This window comes from Cherax quadricarinatus, unplaced genomic scaffold (assembly GCF_038502225.1).
Source record: "Cherax quadricarinatus isolate ZL_2023a unplaced genomic scaffold, ASM3850222v1 Contig1140, whole genome shotgun sequence".
Taxonomy (NCBI): Eukaryota; Metazoa; Arthropoda; class Malacostraca; order Decapoda; family Parastacidae; genus Cherax; species Cherax quadricarinatus.
Window position 1 is genome coordinate 16,812 of NW_027196166.1, and position 22,168 is coordinate 38,979.

At 44.3% G+C, this 22,168-nt stretch overlaps 1 protein-coding gene across 1 annotated transcript in view; it reads left to right on the plus strand.

Moving 5' to 3' along the window:
• The first annotated feature begins 1,877 nt into the window (after positions 1 to 1,877).
• The window catches only part of LOC128698930 (alkylglycerol monooxygenase), a 51,689-nt gene continuing 31,398 nt past the window's right edge, over positions 1,878 to 22,168 (plus strand). The window contains exon 1 of the mRNA XM_070080866.1: positions 1,878 to 2,197. Coding sequence (XP_069936967.1) covers positions 1,916 to 2,197 — 282 coding nt within the window. The 5' untranslated portion in view covers positions 1,878 to 1,915. The remainder of the gene's footprint in view (positions 2,198 to 22,168) is intronic.

Here is a 22,168-nt window from a genome sequence, read left to right on the forward strand (position 1 = left end):
TTCTTACAGTATTCATTACCTTTGTAACTTGTGAGCTCATTACCTTGTACCTAGTTCAGCCATCACAACTTTGGGAGCCCGGTCCCTGGACCCATTACGTACCTCTGTAATCTGTAAATACCTTTGTAACTTGTCATGATTGTGACTAGACCTACCTGGAGTTCATTACCTTTGTAAATTGTGAGTTCATTACCTTTGTAAATTATGAGTTCATTACCTTTATAAATTGTGAATTCATTATCTCTGTAACTTGCTCAGCTATCAAAACTTTGAGGCCCAGTCCCTGGACCCATTATGTACCTCTGTAATCTTTTGACTACCGCCCATAGGATGGGTATGGGGTGACTACCACCCACATGATGGGTATGGGGTGCATAATAAACATATTAAACTAACTAACCGTCAGTATACTCCACCAATTTTCAGAGTCTGAATCTGCTCACCATTAAGAACATCCATACTTATTCATGTGCCTACTACATACACAGAACAATACACGCAAATATAAACCCTCCACTCAAACTTCTCCTCACCAACCTTAACAGGACACAACACCACAACACAAGACACAGATCTCTTTTTGATATACCTCACGTCCATATCACACTGTGTAAAAACTCTATGCACATAAACGGCCCCAAAATATGGAATTTATTACCAGAAGATATTAAAGTAACCCAGTCTGAAAATCAATTTAAGACTTCTCAAAAGCCACTTAATCACCCTACACTAAATGCTAAATACTCAGTACACACATACTCACTTATGCACTCCCACATCATAACTTCAACAATTACTTTTGAACCTTTTATCCATTGTTGACAGGAATATAATTGAATCATTGTTTTCACAAAAAGCATTTTCGAATATATGAATATATCTTTTGTCTTATACAAATTTTGATTCATTTATAATTAATAATCTACTGTACAACTATGAAATAATTACTATCCTACTGTAGAACTATGATATAATCCTTAGTGTTAAGTAGTCTGTAAGCCAATAATGTTAAGTTGGCCTATAATGCCTAGGCATAATAGAGGCTCTCTTTGCATTGCAGCCCATTATTGTAAATACAAAATCTCAATGTACTGTTTGCAAAGACATAAAATAAATAAATAAATAAGCACACATCAATCAGATAACTGCTGCAGCACATGGGCGCCTGGCAAACCTGAAAATAGCGTTCCGATACCTCGGTAAGGAATCGTTCAAGACTTTGTATACCGTGTACGTTAAGCCCATACTGGAGTATGCAGCACTAGTTTGGAATGCACACCTGGTCAAGCACGTCAAGAAATTAGAGAAAGTGCAAAGGTTTGCAACAAGGTTAGTTTCAGAGCTAAGGGGAATGTCCTATGAAGAAAGGTTAAGGGAAATCAGTCTGACGACACTGGAGGACAGGAAGGCTAGAGGAGACATGATAACGACATAAAAAATACTACGAGGAATAGATAAAGTGGACAGAGACAAGATATTCCCGAGATGGGACACAGAAACAAGGGTCACAATTGGAAGTTGAAGACTCAGATAAGTCAAAGAGATAGGAAGTATTTCTTCAGCCACAGAGTTGTTAGGAAGTGGAATAGTCTGGCAAGTGATGTAGTGGAGGCAGGAACCATACACAGTTTTAAGACGAGGCATGATAAAGCTCATGGAGTAGGGACAGGGAGGACCCAGTAGACGTCAGAGAAGAGGCTGGGCCAGGAGCTGAGTCTCGACCTCTGCAACCGCAATTAGGTGAGTACAATTAGATGAATACACACACACGCACACACACACACACACACACACACACACACACACACACACACACACACACACACACACACACACACACACACACACACACACACACACACACACACACACACACACACACACACACACACACACACACTGTGCCTAGGACAAAATGGTAACTAAGTACCTAACACACACAAGCACGCAGACTGACATTACTGCAGCAACCCCTCAGTCTCGCTGCTCGCACACTCGCCTCCTCGCCACCACCACTAGCACTCACACAATGCTGGCACAAACAGGTCTGGAGGCGGCGTTCAGCAACATTGTGTCCAATGTGAGAGCCAGTATAAATCTCCAGAGCGTGCAACAAGACGTGGCACACAACCACACCGGCTCCTGCGAGATGACCACCTTCAGCGACCCCGGCAACCTACCCAACTATACTCTCCAGGTGAGGAACACCAGTCACTCTGACTCTTCAGGTGAGGAACACCAGTCACTCTGACTCTTCAGGTGAGGAACACCAGTCACTGACTCTCCAGGTGAGGAACACCAGTCACTCTGACTCTCCAGGTGAGGAACACCAGTCACTCTGACTCTTCAGGTGAGGAACACAGTCAATCTGACTCTCCAGGTGAGGAACACCAGTCAACTGACTCTTCAGGTGAGGAACACAGTCAGTCTGACTCTCCAGGTGAGGAACACCAGTCAATCTGACTTTTCAAGTGAGGAACGCAAGTCAATTTGACTCTCCAGGTGAGGAACAACAGTCTACCTGACACTCCAAGTGAGGAACAACAGTCTACCTGACTCTCCAGGTAAGGAACACCGGTCTGCCTGACACTCCAGGTGAGGAACAACAGTCTACCTGACACTCCAGGTGAGGAACAACAGTCTACCTGACACTCCAGGTGAGGAACAACAGTCTACCTGACACCCCAGGCGAAGAACGACAGTCTACCTGACACTCCAGGTGAGGAACAACAGTCTACCTGACACTCCAGGTGAGGAACAACAGTCTACCTGACTCTCCATGTGAGGAACACCTGTCTACCTGACACTCCAGGTGAGGAATAACAGTCTACCTGGCTCTCCAGGTGAGGAACACCTGTCTACCTGACACTCCAGGTGAGGAACAACAGTCTACCTGACACTCCAGGTGAGGAATAACAGTCTACCTGACGCTCCAGGTGAGGAACAGCAGTCTACCTGACTCCATGTGAGGAGCCCCAGCCTACCTGACACTCCAGGTGAGGAACACCAGCCTACCGGACACTCCAGGTGAGACCTGACACTCCAGGTGAGGAACAACATTCTACCTGGCACTCCAGGTGAGGAACAACAGTCTACCTGACACTCCAGGTGAGACCTGACACTCCAGGTGAGGAATAGCAATCTACCTGACACTCCAGGTGAGGGACAACAGTCTACCTGACACTCCAGGTGAGGGACAACAGTCTACCTGACACTCCAGGTGAGGGACAACAGTCTACCTGACACTCCAGGTGAGGAACAACAGTCTACCTGACACTCCAGGTGAGGGACAACAGTCTACCTGACACTCCAGGTGAGGAACAACAGTCTACCTGACACTCCAGGTGAGGAACAACAGTCTACCTGACACTCCAGGTGAGACCTGACACTCCAGGTGAGGAATAACAGTCTACCTGACACTCCAGGTGAGGGACAACAGTCTACCTGACACTCCAGGTGAGGAATAACAGTCTACCTGACACTCCAGGTGAGGGACAACAGTCTACCTGACACTCCAGGTGAGGGGCAACAGTCTACCTGACACTCCAGGTGAGGAATAACAGTCTACCTGACGCTCCAGGTGAGGGACAACAGTCTACCTGACACTCCAGGTGAGGAATAACAGTCTACCTGACACTCCAGGTGAGGGACAACAGTCTACCTGACACTCCAGGTGAGGGACAACAGTCTACCTGACACTCCAGGTGAGGAACAACAGTCTACCTGACACTCCAGGTGAGGAATAACAGTCTACCTGATACTCCAGGTGAGACCTGACACTCCAGGTGAGGAATAACAGTCTACCTGACACTCCAGGTGAGGGACAACAGTCTACCTGACACTCCAGGTGAGGAATAACAGTCTACCTGACTCTCCAGGTAAGGGACAACAGTCTACCTGACTCTTCAGGTGAGGAACACCTGTCTACCTGACACTCCAGGTGAGAAACACCCTTCCCCATACGGTTTTATTGCTTTACGTTAATAAGTTAATTGCAATGAGAAGCATAAGTATCCTACCACAGGTATTCTCTCCCGCTCTGAACATTTTCTCTCCAGCACATGCACAGTCTCTTTATGTCTCACACACTTGCTCTCTCACACACTTGCTCTCTCACACACTTGCTCTCTCACACACTTGCTCTCTCTCACACACTTGCTCTCTCACACACTTGCTCTCTCTCACACACTTGCTCTCTCACACACTCGCTCTCTAACACACTTGCTCTCTCTCACACACTTGCTCTCTCACACACTTGCTCTCTCTCACACACTTGCTCTCTCACACACTTGCTCTCTCTCACACACTTGCTCTCTCACACACTTGCTCTCTCTCACACACTTGCTCTCTCACACACTTGCTCTCTCACACACACACTTGCTCTCTCACACACTTGCTCTCTCACACACTCACTTGCTCCCTCACACACACACTTGCTCTCTCTCACACACTCACTTGCTCTCTCACACATTTCCCCTCTCACACACTTGCTCTCACACACACTCACCTGCTCTCACACACACTCACTTGCTCTATCACACACACACTTGCTCTCTCACACACTCACTTGCTCTCTCACACATTTGCTCTCTTACACACTCACTTGCTCTTACACACATTCACTTGCTCTCTCACACACACACTTGCTCTCTCACACACTCACTTGCTCTATCACACACACACTTGATCTCTCACACACTCGCTCACACACACACTTGCTCTCTCACACACTCACTTGCTCTCTCACACACTCACTTGCTCTCTCACACACTCGCTCTCTAACACACTTGCTCTCTCACACACTCACTTGCTCTCTCACACACTCACTTTCTTTCACGCACACTCACTTGCTCTCTCACACACTCACTTGCTCTCTCACTCATTCACTTGCTTTCTCACACACTCACTTTCTCTCTCACACACACACTCACTTGCTCTCTCACACACTTGCTCTCTCACACACTTGCTCTCTCACACACTCTCACACACTCACTTGCTCTCTCACACACTCACTTGCTCTCTCACACACTTGCTCTCTCACACACTCTCTCACACACTCACTTGCTCTCTCACACACTCACTTGCTCTCTCACACACTCACTTGCTCTCTCACACACTCACTTGCTCTTACGCATACTCACTTGCTCTCTCACACACTCACTCGCTCTCTCACACACTCACTTGCTCTCTCACACACTCACTTGCTCTCTCACACACTCACTCACTTGCTCTCTCACACACTTGCTCTCTCAAACACTTGCTCTCTCACACACTCTCTCACACACTCACTTGCTCTCTCACACACTCACTTGATCTCTCACACACACACTTGCTCTCTCACACACTCACTTGCTCTCTCACACACTTGCTCTCTCAAACACTTGCTCTCTCACACACTCTCTCACACACTCACTTGCTCTCTCACACACTCACTCGCTCTCTCACATACTGGCTCTCTCACACACTCACTTGCTCTCACACACACTCACTCGCTCTCTCACACACTTGCTCTCTCACACACTCACTCGCTCTCTCACACACTTACTTGCTCTCTCACACACTCACTTGCTCTCTCACACACTCACTTGCTCTCTCACACACTCACTTGCTCTCTCATACACTCACTTGCTCTCTCACACACTCGCTCTCTCACACACTTGCTCTCTCACACACTCACTTGCTCTCTCACACACTCACTTGCTCTCTCACACACTCACTTGCTCTCTCACACACTCACTTTCTTTCACACACACTCACTTGCTCTCTCACACACTCACTTGCTCTCTCACACACTCACTTGCTTTCTCACACACTCACTTGCTCTCACACAAATTCGCTCTCTCACACACTCACTTTCTCTCCTCACACATTCACTTGCTCTCTCACACACTCACTTGTTCTCTCACACACTCACTTGCTCTCTCACACACCCACTTGCTCTCTCACACACTCACTTGCTCTCTCACACACCCACTTGCTCTCTCACACAATCACTTGCTCTCTCACACACTTGCTCTCTCACACACTCACTTGCTCTCTCACACACCCACTTGCTCTCTCACACACTCACTTGCTCTCTCACACACACACTTGCTCTCTCACACACTCACTTGTTCTCTCACACACTCACTTGCCCACACACTCACGCACTTTATCGCATACACTTAGCCCAATTTCCATACCATCTTTCCGGCGGTTATTTTCTCAGACAATGTGACAGAGATAAAAGTCTGTATGCCACAATTGTCACTAATTCAGCCGGAGATGTTTATCTTTTGACACAATACAATACAGAAAAGAATGTTGGATCACGAATGCTGGTTCACGAACAAAAGAGGATCAACTATTGTCCGAATGACCTACTGACAGACGCTACCTGGAATCCTGGAAGGGTAATGTTGTCTTACAGACAGGGTGATTTAATCCTTATAATGAATATAGCTTATTTATGAGTAAGCAGAGAGGTGGACGGGAGGCTTGAACCGGGGTCCCCTCCACCTTCCTGCTTATATGCTGGGTAAGCTCTTCTTAGACCTTACCCTCTGCACTCATCCATTTATTAGGTGCACATTGTTCCACACCAGTGACTCTGCTTGGCACATTGTTCCACACCAGTGACTCTGCTTGGCACATTGTTCCACACCAGTGACTCTGCTTGGCACATTGTTCCACACCAGTGACTCTGCTTGGCACATTGTTCCACACCAGTGACTCTGCTTGGCACATTGTTCCACACCAGTGACTCTGCTTGGCACATTGTTCCACACCAGTGACTCTGCTTGGCACATTGTTCCACACCAGTGACTCTGCTTGGCACATTGTTCCACACCAGTGACTCTGCTTGGCACATTGTTCCACACCAGTGACTCTGCTTGGCACATGTTCCACACCAGTGATTCTGCTTGGCACATTGTTCCACACCAGTGACTCTGCTTGGCACATTGTTCCACACCAGTGACTCTGCTTGGCACATTGTTCCACACCAGTGACTCTGCTTGGCACATTGTTCCACACCAGTGACTCTGCTTGGCACATTGTTCCACACCAGTGACTCTGCTTGGCACGTTGTTCCACACCAGTGACTCTGCTTGGCACATTGTTCCACACCAGTGACTCTGCTTGGCACATTGTTCCACACCAGTGACTCTGCTTGGCACATTGTTCCACACCAGTGACTCTGCTTGGCACATTGTTCCACACCAGTGACTCTGCTTGGCACGTTGTTCCACACCAGTGATTCTGCTTGGCACGTTGTTCCACACCAGTGACTCTGCTTGGCACATTGTTCCACACCAGTGACTCTGCTTGGCACATTGTTCCACACCAGTGACTCTGCTTGGCACATTGTTCCACACCAGTGACTCTGCTTGGCACATTGTTCCACACCAGTGACTCTGCTTGGCACATTGTTCCACACCAGTGACTCTGCTTGGCACATTGTTCCACACCAGTGACTCTGCTTGGCCCGTTGTTCCACACCAGTGACTCTGCTTGGCACATTGTTCCACACCAGTGACTCTGCTTGGCACATTGTTCCACACCAGTGATTCTGCTTGGCACATTGTTCCACACCAGTGACTCTGCTTGGCACATTGTTCCACACCAGTGACTCTGCTTGGCACATTGTTCCACACCAGTGATTCTGCTTGGCACATTGTTCCACACCAGTGACTCTGCTTGGCACATTGTTCCACACCAGTGACTCTGCTTGGCACATTGTTCCACACCAGTGACTCTGCTTGGCACATTGTTCCACACCAGTGACTCTGCTTGGCACGTTGTTCCACACCAGTGACTCTGCTTGGCACATTGTTCCACACCAGTGACTCTGCTTAGCACATTGTTCCACACCAATGACTCTGCTTGGCACATTGTTCCACACCAGTGACTCTGCTTGGCACGTTGTTCCACACCAGTGACTCTGCTTAGCACATTGTTCCACACCAGTGACTCTGCTTAGCACATTGTTCCACACCAGTGACTCTGCTTGGCACATTGTTCCACACCAATGTAGTATTAATATCTAGGCTGTAGTATGGAGGTCAGAACTAAGCCGCATAATCTCATTGAGGACTTATTAATGATGTTTAGGGTTATAGTACGATGGCCCGTGACCTGGTAGGCAAAGCTCTCGCTTCGCTCGCTGATATCCTGGTTCGATTCCCGGCGAGGGTGGACACATTGAGCGAGTTTCTTCACACCGGTGGTCCCTGTTCACCCATCAGTAAAATATGTACCTGGGGGTTAGTCGACAGGTGTGGGTCGCATCCTGGGACAAAATTGACCTAATTTGCCCGAAATTCTCAGCGTAACAAGGGGGCTTTCTATATAGTAGCATGTCATTGATGTCAGCTATGGTCTGTATACCTTGTACATGTACTGGTAGAAATAAATAATATTATTATAGTAATCTGTAGACTCCTTTATAAAAATCCAGACAGTCTGGTAACGGTATTACAAAGGCTTAGGTACGTCTTGGCTTCAGATTTCTTATCATCACCTAGTTCACAAGTGTGAAGGTTATTTTCAATCCTGTCCACCTTTCCACACCGAAATACAGCTGCCACTTTTTGGACTATGTCAATAGTTCGTCCAACTCTTCCTTGAGGTCGTTGGTGGAAATATAAACACATATGCAGTATAATGTGATCCTTTGTTGACAACGTTTCACCCACACAGTGGGCTTTTTCAAGTAACAAACAGATCTACCTGGGTGGAAGGTACGAGATTATTTATAGTCAGGTTGAGAATGCTGAGTCAGGTGGAGAATGCTGTATCTGATGATGTACCGAGTGGGGTTATAGAGTCTAAAATCTTGGGTAGCTTGGAAGAGAGATTGGATAAGTATATGAGTAGATCTTCTGCAGTGTTCCTCCATTCCTATGTTCTTATTTGGGATAGCGATGAAGACGTTTCTTGACAAGTGGTTCAGCTATGTTATAGAAGCCATTGTTTTGGTTGAAGTTGTTGGATATAGAGATAAGCGATGATTCCAGGATTCTTCGGTATTGAGTGTTGTCTTCTGTGGCGATAAGTCTTGAGTTTCTGTAGTTGATTAAATGGGTGTATGAATTACGGTGTTGTACACAGGCATTCCTTGGATAGTCAGACCTGCTTGCGTATTGGTGTTCTGAAATACGTGTTTGGAGGTCTCTTGATGTTTCTCCCACGTATAATTTGCTGCAGTCATTACAAGGGATTATGTATACCCCTGCAGAGGATGGAAGCTTGTCCTGTTCATTACTGGTAATGTCCTTGATGGTCGTGGTTGTGGAGGTAGATACTTGGAATGAGGTATTGGAAAAGATGTTGGAAACGTGTCCCCTGCTTTAAAAATAGGAATTACATTAGCCATCTTCCACACATCAGACACTACACCTGTTTGAAGAGATAAATTAAAAATATTAGTTAAAGGTTCACAAAGTTCCATTTTACACTCTTTAAGAACCCTTGAAAAAAGTTCATCAGTGCCCGGGGATTTATTTTGCTTTAACTGGTCTATTTGTTTGATAACCATTTCGCTGGTGACTGTGATATTGCATAATTTATTATCATCAGGCCCACTATAAAAATTAATTGCTGGGATATTGTTAGTGTCTTCCTGAGTGAAAACCGAGAGAAAATAATTATTAAGAATAGAGCACATTTCATTCTCTTTGTCAGTAAGATGCCCAGAGTTATTTTTAAGAGGACCTATCTTATCTCTGACTATTGTTCTATATACCTGGAAAAAACTTTTTGGGTTAGTTTTAGAATCCCTAGCAACTTTAATTTCATAGTCCCTTTTAGCTTTTCTTATCCCCTTTTTAACGTCCCTCTTAATGTCAATATACTGATTCATAAGATGACCCTCACCTCTTTTGATACGCCTATAAATTCCTTTCTTCTGCCCTAAAAGATATTTGAGCCTATTATTCATCCATTTGGGGTCATTTCTACTCGATCTAATTTCCTTATATGGGATAAATGTCCTTTGGGCAGCATGTATTGTGTTAAGAAAGATGTCATACTGATAGCTCTCTTCGTTACTCCAGTCCACAGATAAGTGTTCTCTAAGCCCATTGTAATCTGCTAAGCAAAAATCTGGGACCATTACTGAATTATCTCTACTATCATACTTCCATTCAATGCTAAAGGTAATTGATTTGTGATCGCTTGTTCCGAGTTCCTCTGTAATTTCTAAATTTTTAACAAGGGTTTCCTTGTTTGCCAGAACCAAGTCAAGCAGGTTATTTCCCCTTCTAGGCTCTGTCACAAACTGTTTCAAAAAGCAATCCTGAACTACTTCTAAGAAATCGCTAGATTCTAAATTCCCAGTCATGAAATTTCAATCAATCTGACCAAAGTTAAAGTCTCCTAGAATTACTACATTATCGTGCCTTGTGGCCTTAACAATTTCCTCCCATAGTAGTCTCTCTTGGTCCCTATCTAAGTTTGGGGGACGGTATATCACACCTAAAATCAATTTTTCATGTCGCTCTGAAAATTCTATCCAAACAGACTCTGTATGTGTTATTTCAGATTTTATACCCGTTTTTATGCAACAGTTCAAGCGATCTCGGACATACAGTGCCACCCCACCCCCCTTCCCGATACTTCTATCTACTTGGAACAATTTAAAACCCTGAATGTGATATTCCGCAGGCATGTCCCGACTTTTTTAATTAAACCACGTCTCAGTTAAGGCAAATACATCAATGTTACCTGCACTAGCAACTAATCTCAACTCGTCCATCTTATTCCTAGCACTACAGCTATTAGCATAATATACATTGAAAGACCCTCCTTTCTCTTTACCCTTCCTGCTCATTTCTGTTTTTCTACTAAACCTATTACTGTCCTTGTCACCTAGCGTCACTGGCTTTTCAGTATCTACCTCGTTCTGCTTATTACTAGTTCCCCTAGAACTCATAGTTTTACTATACTGGGACTTCACTGTATTTTCGTCAAAACCCATACCACTATATATTCCTAGTTTAAAGCCCTATCAGCTCCCTCCACTACAGTTGCCAGTGCCCCCACCCCACACCTAGATAAGTGAACCCCATCCCTGGCATACATGTCATTTCTGCCATAGAAGAGGTCCCAGTTGTCAATGAATGTTACCGCATTTTCCTTACAGTATTTGTCCAGCCAGCAATTGACACCAATTGCCCTGGACAACCATTCATTTCCAACTCCTCTCCTTGGCAAAATACCACATATGACAGGGTTTCCACCCTTCCTCCTAATTATCTCTATTGCTGTCCTGTACTTGCTAATCAGGTCCTCACTCCTACGTCTGCCAACATCGTTGCCTCTAGCACTGAGACAGATAATAGGATTGCTCCCATTACCTCTCATGATGTCATCCAGACAGATAAGATTTCGTTCGGATTTTTAACCCCGGAGGTTTAGCCACCCAGGATAACCCAAGAAAGTCAGTGCGTCATCAAGGACTGTCTAACTTATTTCCATTGGGGTCCTCAATCTTGTCCCCCAGGATGCGACCCACACCAGTCGACGAACACCCAGGTACCTATTTGCTGCTAGGTGAACAGGACAACAGGTGTAAGGAAACGTGTCAAAATGTTTCCACCCGCCGGGAATCGAACCCGGGCCCTCCGAGTGTGAAGCGGGAGCTTTAGCCACAAGGCCACCGGGCCACCAACAATATCCTTCATCCCAGCCCCAGGAAAACACACTCTCTGCCTCCTACTCCTATCCTTCAAGCAGAATGCCCTATCCATGTACATAATCTGGCTATCCCCAACAACAACAATGTTTTTACCTTCCTTGGCGTCGTCCGTCGTGATGTTCCCAGTAGTCGACTCACATTCATCAGGTAGCATTACACCTTCAGTTGTGGAATTCGACAAGACGTTCTCGATGGTCATCGTTGGCGTTGTCTTCCCTGGGTGTGTTGCCCGTCGTCTGCAGTCTCTGACGAAGTGACGAGGATAGTGAAGTTTGGAAAATACTTGTTCAATTATAGTGCATTCTTCCTCAAGGAACTCATTGCTGCAGATTCTGAGTGCGCGCAGGAAAAAGCCTATAATTACACCACGTTTAGTTTTGGTGTCGTGGTGAGAGTAGAAGTGGAGAAGATCGTTTTGGTTGGTGGATTTTCAATAGACTTTAAAACGAAGTTCGTGGTCAGTTTTACAGAGAAGAACATCAAGGAAAGGAAGAGTGTTGTCGACTTCTTCTTCAAGTGTGAACTGGACTGAGGGCTCGACCTGGTTGAGCTTGTCTTGGAGAGCTTGAACGTTGAAGCGTTTAGGAGTTATGAGGAGAATGTCGTCAACATAACGGAGCCAGGTAACAGACGAAGGAATATTGGTGGAAAAACGCTCGGCTTCCAGATGTTCCATGTATAGGTTCGCCAGGACGGCACTGATTTAAATCCATTGCTGCGGGTTCTCTCTTGGAGAGATATCCTCAAGACCTTATTAATATCCTCTTTATTAATACCCATCTTCCACTTATACACTTCGATCATGTCTCCCCTCATTCTTCGTCTAACAAGTGAATGTAATTTAAGGGTCTTCAATCTTTCTTCATAAGGAAGATTTCTAATGCTGTGTATTAATTTAGTCATTCTACGCTGAATGTTTTCTAACCAACTAATGTCCATTCTGTAATACGGAGACCAGAACTGAGCTGCATAATCTAGGTGAGGCCTTACTAATGGGGCCTCACTAGTGAGGTATAGAGCTGTAAAATAACTTTTGGACTTCTGTTACTTATACTTCTAGAGATAAATCCTAGTAATCTGTTAGCCTTGTTGGGCACACTAAGGCACTGCTGTCTTGGCTTTAGATTTCTACTTACCATGACTCCCAAGTCTTTTTCACATTCTGTATGATCAAGCTCTACTTCACCAAGATTATAGCTTCGAGGGTTATTTTCATTACCAAGGACTAGTACCTTACACTTCATCTGCCATTTTTCAGACCAAGACATTAATTTGTCCAAATCCTCCAGGAGTTCATTGCTATCCTCCTCAGAATGAATTATACGGCCTATCTTTGTATCATCAGCAAATTTACTCATGTCACTCGTAATCCCTTCATCAAGGTCATTAATGTAAATTATGAACAAGAGAGGGCCTAAAACTGATCCTTGTGGAACGCCACTAGTGACTAATCCCCATTCAGATTTCACCCCATTAATGGTAACTCTCTGCTTTCTATTGGTAAGCCATGCCTCAATCCATGCTAGAACTTTACCTCCTATACCATGAGCTGCCACTTTTCTTAAAAGTCTCTTGTGAGGTACTCTATCGAAGGCTTTACTAAAACCCAAATAAACAATATCATATTCTTTATCACTGTCCACTGCCTCAAATGTTCTATTGAAGAACGTCAGTAAATTTGTCAGGCAGGAACGACCTCTCGTGAACCCATGTTGAGATTCATTAATCAAATTATGCTCTTCAAGGTGACTTCTAATAATGTCAGCTATAATTGATTCTAATAACTTACCCACTATAGATGTCAGGCTTATTGGACGGTAATTTGAAGGAACGGACTTATCCCCTGATTTGAATATAGGAACCACATTAGCCATCTTCCACAACTCTGGCACAACACCAGTAAGGATGGACGCGTTAAACACACTCGTTAATGGTTGACTAAGCTCCATCTTACATTCCTTAAGTACCCTGAAAAAAACTCGTCGGGCCCCGGGGTCTTATTTTGCTTCAGTTTGTCTATCTGTTTAATAACCATGTCCCTCGTGACAGTAATATTAGTTAATTTAAATTCATCAGGAACTAAATAATTGTTAATTACTGGAATCTCATTTACATCTTCCTGTGTAAAAACTGACAAAAAATAGTCATTAAATAAGGAACACATTTCCAGTTCATTATCCGTCAGCTGTCCATTCCCAGATTTCAGAGGTCCTACTTTTTCCTTCACCTTCGTCCTATACACTTGAAAGAACCCCTTTGGATTAGTCTTTGATTCATTAGCAACTCCAATTTCATAGTCACGTTTAGCCTTTCTAATCCCCTTTTTTACTTCTCTTTTAAGCTGAACATATTGGTCAGTAAGGTTAACCTCTCCTCTTCTGATGCGCCTATAAATTCCCCTTTTCTCCCCTAATAGATGCTTTAGCCTCCTGTTAATCCATTTGGGATCGTTGTTATTAGACCTAATATCTCTCTGGGGAATGTATATACTCTGGGCACGGTGTACGTTATTAAGAAAACAATCATAAAAGCAGATCCCTTCATAATCATAAGTATGATTATTGTCAATAAAATCATTAGCTAGATAACCCTAATCAAGATTTGACAGGTGTTCCCTAAGTCCATTATAATCGGCAGAACGACAATCAGGGATTTATTTTTACCGTATTATCATTATTCTTGTATTCCCATTTAATGCTAAAAGTGATGGATTTGTGATCACTTGCGCCAAGCTCTTCAGTGATCTCCAGATTATTTACGAGTGTTTCCTTATTTGACAAGACTAGGTCTAGCAAATTATTACCCCTGGTAGGCTCTGTTACACACTGCTTCAGAAAACAGTTCTGAACTGTTTCCATAAAGTCACTGGACTCTAGATTACCTGTCAAAGAATTCCAGTCAATTTGACTAAAGTTAAAATCCCCTACTCTCACTATGTTATTATGTCTAGAAGCCCTAACAATTTCGTCCCAAAGAAGTCTCCCTCTGGCGTATCAGTGGCTCATTACTTTGTAATTTGTTCATGACTGTAACCATGTATAGGAGTGTAGATGATTCATTACCTTTGTAACTTGTCATGATTGTGACCAGATCTACCTGGAGTTCATTACCTTTGTAACTAGTTCAGCTATCATAACTTTGGGGTCCAGCCCCTGGACCCATTATGTACCTCTGTAATCTTTTGACTACCGCCCACAGGATGGGTATGGGGTGCATAATTAAACTAACTAAATTAAACTAACTATCGTGATCCAAGCCTGGAGGTCGGTATATTACACCTAGAATTAGTTTTTCGTGATCTTCTACAAACTCTACCCGAACAGATTCTGTTACTGTTCCATCTATTTTTATACCTGTTTTTATGCAACAGTTAATATTTTCTCGAACAGCAATTCCAGGAGCAGCTTGAGAAAATTGACCACTGTCTGGAAAATCTCCCAACTCCTGCCCCAAACATCTTACTACTGGGAGAGTTCAACCAGAGACACCTAAAATGGTGGAGTATAGCAAACAATGTTTTAGCAGAGATCACCCTGGGAGGCAGCTCAGATGAAAATTCTCACACACACGAACTACTAAATCTCTGCAACAAATTCACCTTAAACCAGCAAATAGTTGAGCCTACAAGACTAGAAAATACTCTGGACCTCATCTTCACTAACAATGATGATCTGATACGTAATATAACTGTATCAAAGACAATTCACTCAGATCACAACATAACAGAGGTACAGACATGTAGGCACAGGGCTCCAGACCAGCAAAATGTAAGTAGTCATGAAGGTCTCTTCACGAAATTCAATTTCAATAACAAAAACATACAATGGGATCAAGTAAACCATGTCCTAAATGAAACAAGCTGGGAAGATATCCTAAACAACATGGACCCGAACATCTGCCTTGAAAAAAATTAATTCTGTGGTTCTTGAGATCTGCTCAAGACACATTCCATTAAGAAAAAGAAAGAGAAGATGTAAACTAGAAAGAGAGAGACGTTCCCTATACAGACGAAGGCAAAGAGTCACAGAGCTGCTGAGTGGGGTCAATATATCTGAAAAACGAAGGGAAGCACTAGTCAATGAAATTGCAAATGTCGAACTTAAGCTGAAGGAATCTTATAGGAGACAAGAATCACAGGAAGAACTAAAAGCCATAAAGGAAACTGAGAAAAAAAACAAAATACTTCTTCTCTTATGCCAAATCTAAGGGAAAAATAGCATCCAGTATCGGGCCCCTGCTTAGGCAGGATGGGACATACACAGATGATAGCCAGGAAATGAGTGAGATACTAAAGTCGCAATATGACTCAGTGTTCAGCGATCCACTGCCCACTCTAAGGGTCGACAATCCAAATGAATTCTTTATGAACGAAACCCAAAATTTGGTCATCCCAAAACTCGGATATTATTATAACTCCACAAGATTTTGAAGAGGCGATTAATGACATACCCATGCACTCTGCCCCAGGCCAAGACTCGTGGAACTCCGTGTTCATCAAGAACTGCAAGAAGTCCCTATCGCGTGCCTTCAGCATTTTATGGAGAGGGAGCATGGACACAGGGGTCATCCCACACACACTAAAAACAACAAACATAGCCCCACTCCACAAATGTGGCAGTGAAGCAATTACAAAGAACTACAGACCGATAGCACTAACATCCCATATCATAAAAATCTTTGAGAGGGTTCTAAGAAGCAAGATAGCCAACCACCTAGATACCCATCAGTTACACAACCCAGGACAACACGGGTTTAGAGCAGGTCGCTCCTGCCTGTCCCAGCTACTGGACCACTATGACAAGGTCCTGGATGCTGTAGAGGATAAACAAAATACAGATGTAGTATACACAGACTTTGCAAAAGCTTTCGATAAGTGTGACCATGGTGTAATAGCACACACAATGCGGGATAAAGGAATAACGGGAAAAGTTGGTAGATGGATCTACAACTTCCTGACAAATAGAACACAAAGAGTAATAGTAAACAGAATAAACTCCCAGGCAGCTACGGTAAAAAGCTTTGTTCCACAAGGAACAGCACTCCCTCCCATTCTATTCCTCATCCTTATTTCTGACATAGACAAAGATGTAAGCCATAGCTCCGTGTCTTCCTTTGTGGATGACACCCGGATCACCATGACAGTGACCTCCATCGAAGATACTGCGAGACTCCAAGCGAACATCAACCAAATCTTCGAATGGGCCACTCAAAACAATATGAAGTTCAACGAGAAGAAATTTCAACTTCTCAGATATGGAAAACTTGAAGAAATTAAAAATGTGCCAGGGTATACGACAAATTCTAACCATACAATAGAGCGGAAAAGTAATGTGAAGGACCTGGGAGTGATAATGTCAGAGGATCCCACCTTCAAAGACCACAACAATGTATCTACCTCATCTGCTAGGAAAATGATAGAATGGATAATGAGAACCTTCAAAACTAGGGATGCCAATCCCATGATGATTCTCTTCAAATCACTTGTGCTCTCTAGGCTGGAATACCGCTGTACACTAACGGCCCCGGAAACCCTCTCCAGGCAGGCCTACTGGCCCTTGCCAGGCAGGTCCAATTCTCCCACCTTAGGTAGTTTCAAATTTGGTGGGACAAATACCCCTGTGGATGAAATACTTTGACATTTCTTGAACATTTCTGAGTGAGTTGTCTCTGTGGAACAGTGTGGTACACAACTAACTCTTCTGCTATGAAATTCCCACAATGTTCTCTGGTTTCTGTTTTCGTTTTGTACATTTGTTTCCGGTTACGTTCCTCACTTTTCTGTTTTCTTATGTACTGTACTTTTTTGTGTGTACTTACTAATATGTGGTTGCAGGGGTCAAGTCATAGCTCCTGGCCTCCGACTATTCGTTGGTCGCTACTAAATCCACTCTGTCCTGCTTCAAGAGCCTTGCCATACCTCTTCTGAAAGCTATGTATGGCTCCCGCCTCTACCACTTCACTCTCTAGATTGTTCTACTTCCTGGCAACTCTAAGACTGACGAAATACTTCCTAACATCCCTATGACTCTTCTGAATTTTCCAATTCCAGGTGTTCCTTCTTGTTTTTATTTCCCATCTCAAACATTCTGTCCCAGTTCACCTTGTCATTTCCTCTCAGTACTTTGTACGTCGTTATCATATTATTCCTAGTCTTCCTGTCCTCCACTGTCATCAGGTCGAGTTTCCCCCTTTCTCTCCTCATAGGACATACCCATAAGCTCCGGGACTAGGCTTGCTGCAAACCTCAGCACTTTTTCCAATTTCTTGATGTGCTTGTGCTTGACCAGGTGTGGGCTTCATACTGGTGCTGCGTACTCCAGTATGGGTCTGACGTACACGGTGTACAGTATCGTGAATTGCTCCTTAGATGTCGAAAAACTATTCTTAGATTTGTCAGGCGCCCATATACTGCAGCAGTATTTAGTTGATGTGCTCGGTATGATACTCACCCCAGGATCCTTCTCCTTGAGTGAGTTTTGCAGCCAGTGACTGAGTCGGTCTTCTTTCTCCTTCCTGAAGCTTCATAACTTTACAGTTGGAGGGTTAAACTCCAGGAGCCATTTGTCAGACCCTGCCTGTAGCCTGTAGCCTTTCCTGGTCCTCGTCCGCTTGTATTCTCATTAGCTTCACGTTGTCTGCGAACAGGGATACCCCTGACTATATCCCTTCTGCCATGTCATTTAAGTATGCAAGAAACAGCATCGATCCTAGGACTGATCCTTGTGGAACCTCACTCGTCACGTGTATGTGTACTCACCTAGTTGAGGTTGCAGGGTCGAGTCCTAGCTCCTGGCCTCTCCTGGACGTGTGTGTGTGTGTGTGTGTGTGTGTGTGTGTGTGTGTGTGTGTGAGAGAGAGAGAGAGAGAGAGAGAGAGAGAGAGATAACCCCCAATAAGAAAAACAAGGTGTAGTTGGGCCACATTCTGAGGACATGTGTAGCATGAGTGATGAGGCTGTCCAAAAGAAAAAAAATAGATTTGACCGTAATAAAAACATCAGAAAAGTGCCAGAACTTTCATGATCAACACGACATTTTATACACGACTAGCGTATATTATGCATACGAATAATACACATCGAATATACAAGCATATCTGTAGACACGTATACACATCGGGTAGAGGACGTCAAGCGTTGACACACGAGACCAGGAACTGAATATAGTTCTGAGACGAGACAGTTATATTGGAATGAAGAAGCCGGAGAGATATGCTTTTATGAAGCGAGTATCATGTAACAGAGTAGCAGACAAGGATGTGTTTGTCATGTTGACACCACACACTCAGACTAGGATGTGTTTGTCATGTTGACACCACACACTCAGACAAGGATGTGTTTGTCTTGTTGACACCACACACTCAGACAAGGATGTGTTTGTCTTGTTGACACCACACACTCAGACAAGGATGTGTTTGTCATGTTGACACCACACACTCAGACAAGGATGTGTTTGTCTTGTTGACACCACACACTCAGACAAGGATGTGTTTGTCATGTTGACACCACACACTCAGACAAGGATGTGTTTGTCTTGTTGACACCACACACTCAGACAAGGATGTGTTTGTCTTGTTGACACCACACACTCAGACAAGGATGTGTTTGTCTTGTTGACACCACACACTCAGACAAGGATGTGTTTGTCTTGTTGACACCACACACTCAGACAAGGATGTGTTTGTCTTGTTGACACCACACACTCAGACAATGATGTGTTTGTCTTGTTGACACCACACACTCAGACAAGGATGTGTTTGTCATGTTGACACCACACACTCAGACAAGGATGTGTTTGTCATGTTGACACCACACACTCAGACAATGATGTGTTTGTCATGTTGACACCACACACTCAGACAAGGATGTGTTTGTCATGTTGACACCACACACTCAGACAAGGATGTGTTTGTCATGTTGACACCACACACTCAGACAATGATGTGTTTGTCATGTTGACACCACACACTCAGACAAGGATGTGTTTGTGTTGTTGACACCACACACTCAGACAAGGATGTGTTTGTCATGTTGACACCACACACTCAGACAAGGATGTGTTTGTCATGTTGACACCACACACTCAGACAAGGATGTGTCCGTCATGCTGACACCACACACTCAGACAAGGATGTGTCTGTCATGCTGACACACTACACACTCACCACCACCTACAACAACACTACGTAATGTAAGGTGGGTAGTGACGTTTGGTAAGTAAGTTTATTCAGGTATACACAAAGATACAAAACACAAAAGATACAAAACATCCAGACCATGGGAAAACCTGGGTAGCCACAGCCACTCAAGAGGGAGATGGTTTTTTAGTGCCAGGAAGGTAAAAAAACTGGCAGGAAATGGCAGAAATCGTACACCAAATCCAGTCATTCCTGGAGTGGAACCACAGTCGATGGCCTCCACTCCAAACCAACAGATACAGATACTAATGCCGGAAAAAAATCCCCCCCCCCAGTACCAACAATACCACCAGTCCGATGACATTCTTCTTTGCAAATATACAGGGTCTAAAGCCAGCAACGAACAACAAAATATCTTTCATCCGTGGACTGCTTACACAGAGACCTACATAAAGGATCACTTGGACAACGAAATATGGATCTCAGGTTACAACCTAAACAGATGCGACGGAGTGAACAGGCAAAAGGGAGGGGGGGAGTTGGCCTGTATATCGCAGAGTTACTTGTTTGCACAGAACTGCTAAATGCCTCAAATGATGTAGTGGAAGTTTTAGCAGTAAAGGTCGAGAACGAAAACCTAGTCATTGTGGTAGTCTACAAGCCTCCGGATGCAACATCCCAGCACTTCCAGGAACAGCTGTTAAAAATTGACCACTGTCTAGAAAATCTTCCAGCTCCTGCACCCAACATCTTGCTCCTGGGGGATTTCAACTTAAGGCACCTAAAATGGAGGAATATAGCAAATAATACTGTTGCAGTGATAACACCAGGAAGCAATTCTGACGAAAACTCACACACACACGAGCTTTTAAATCTCTGCACAAAATTCAACTTAAACCAGCAAATAATAGAGCTTACTAGACTGGAGAATACACTAGACCTCATCTTCACTAACAATGATGATCTGATACGAAATGTCACCATATCAAAAACAATATACTCAGATCACAACAAAATAGAGCGAAACACCAACGTCAAAGACCTGGGAGTGATCATGTCGGAGGATCTCACCTTCAAGGACCATAACATTGTATCAATCGCATCTGCTAGAAAAATGACAGGATGGATAATGAGAACCTTCAAAACTAGGGAGGCCAAGCCCATGATGACACTCTTCAGGTCACTTGTTCTATCTAGGCTGGAATATTGCTGCACATTAACAGCACCTTTCAAGGCAGGTGAAATTGCCGACCTAGAAAATGTACAGAGAACTTTCACGGCGCGCATAACGGAGATAAAACACCTCAATTACTGGGAGCGCTTGAGGTTCCTAAACCTGTATTCCCTGGAACGCAGGAGGGAGAGATACATGATTATATACACCTGGAAAATCCTAGAGGGACTAGTACCGAACTTGCACATGAAAATCACTCACTACGAAAGCAAAAGACTTGGCAGACGATGCACCATCCCCCCAATGAAAAGCAGGGGTGTCACTAGCACGTTAAGAGACCATACAATAAGTGTCAGGGGCCCGAGACTGTTCAACTGCCTCCCCGCACACATAAGGGGGATTACCAACAGACCCCTGGCAGTCTTCAAGCTGGCACTGGACAAGCACCTAAAGTCAGTTCCTGATCAGCCGGGCTGTGGCTCGTACGTTGGTTTGCGTGCAGCCAGCAGCAACAGCCTGGTTGATCAGGCTCTGATCCACCAGGAGGCCTGGTCACAGACCGGACCGCGGGGGCGTTGACCCCCGGAACTCTCTCCAGGTAAACTCCAGGTAATCGAGGTTCAGACATGTATGCGTGGAGCCCCAGACCGACATAATGAGACTAGTCACGAGGGAGCCTTCACCAAATTCAACTTCAATAACAAGAACATAAAGTGGGACCAAGTAAACCAAGTCCTAAACGATATAAACTGGGAAGATAGACTAAGCAACACAGACCCCAACTTATGCCTAGAACAGATTAACTCGGTGGCACTCGATGTATGCTCAAGGCTTATTCCTTTAAGAAAAAGGAGGAGTAGATGTAAAATAGAAAGAGACAGGCGCTCCCTTTACAGGCGACGAAAAGGAATAACAGAGCGGCTAAAAGAGGCCAATATATCTGAAATGCGTAGGGAGTCACTGGTCAGAGAAATAGCAAACATCGAACTAAAGCTAAAGGAATCTTATAGGAGTCAGGAATCGCGGGAAGAACTAAAACCCATAAATGACAAAAAAAAATGAAAGACATTGTATAAGGGCTAGACATAGTGTCCTGCCAGCCTCAGTAGGTAGACACTGTGCCTCAGTAGGTAGACACTGTGCCTCGGTAGGTAGACACTGTGCCTCAGTAGGTAGACACT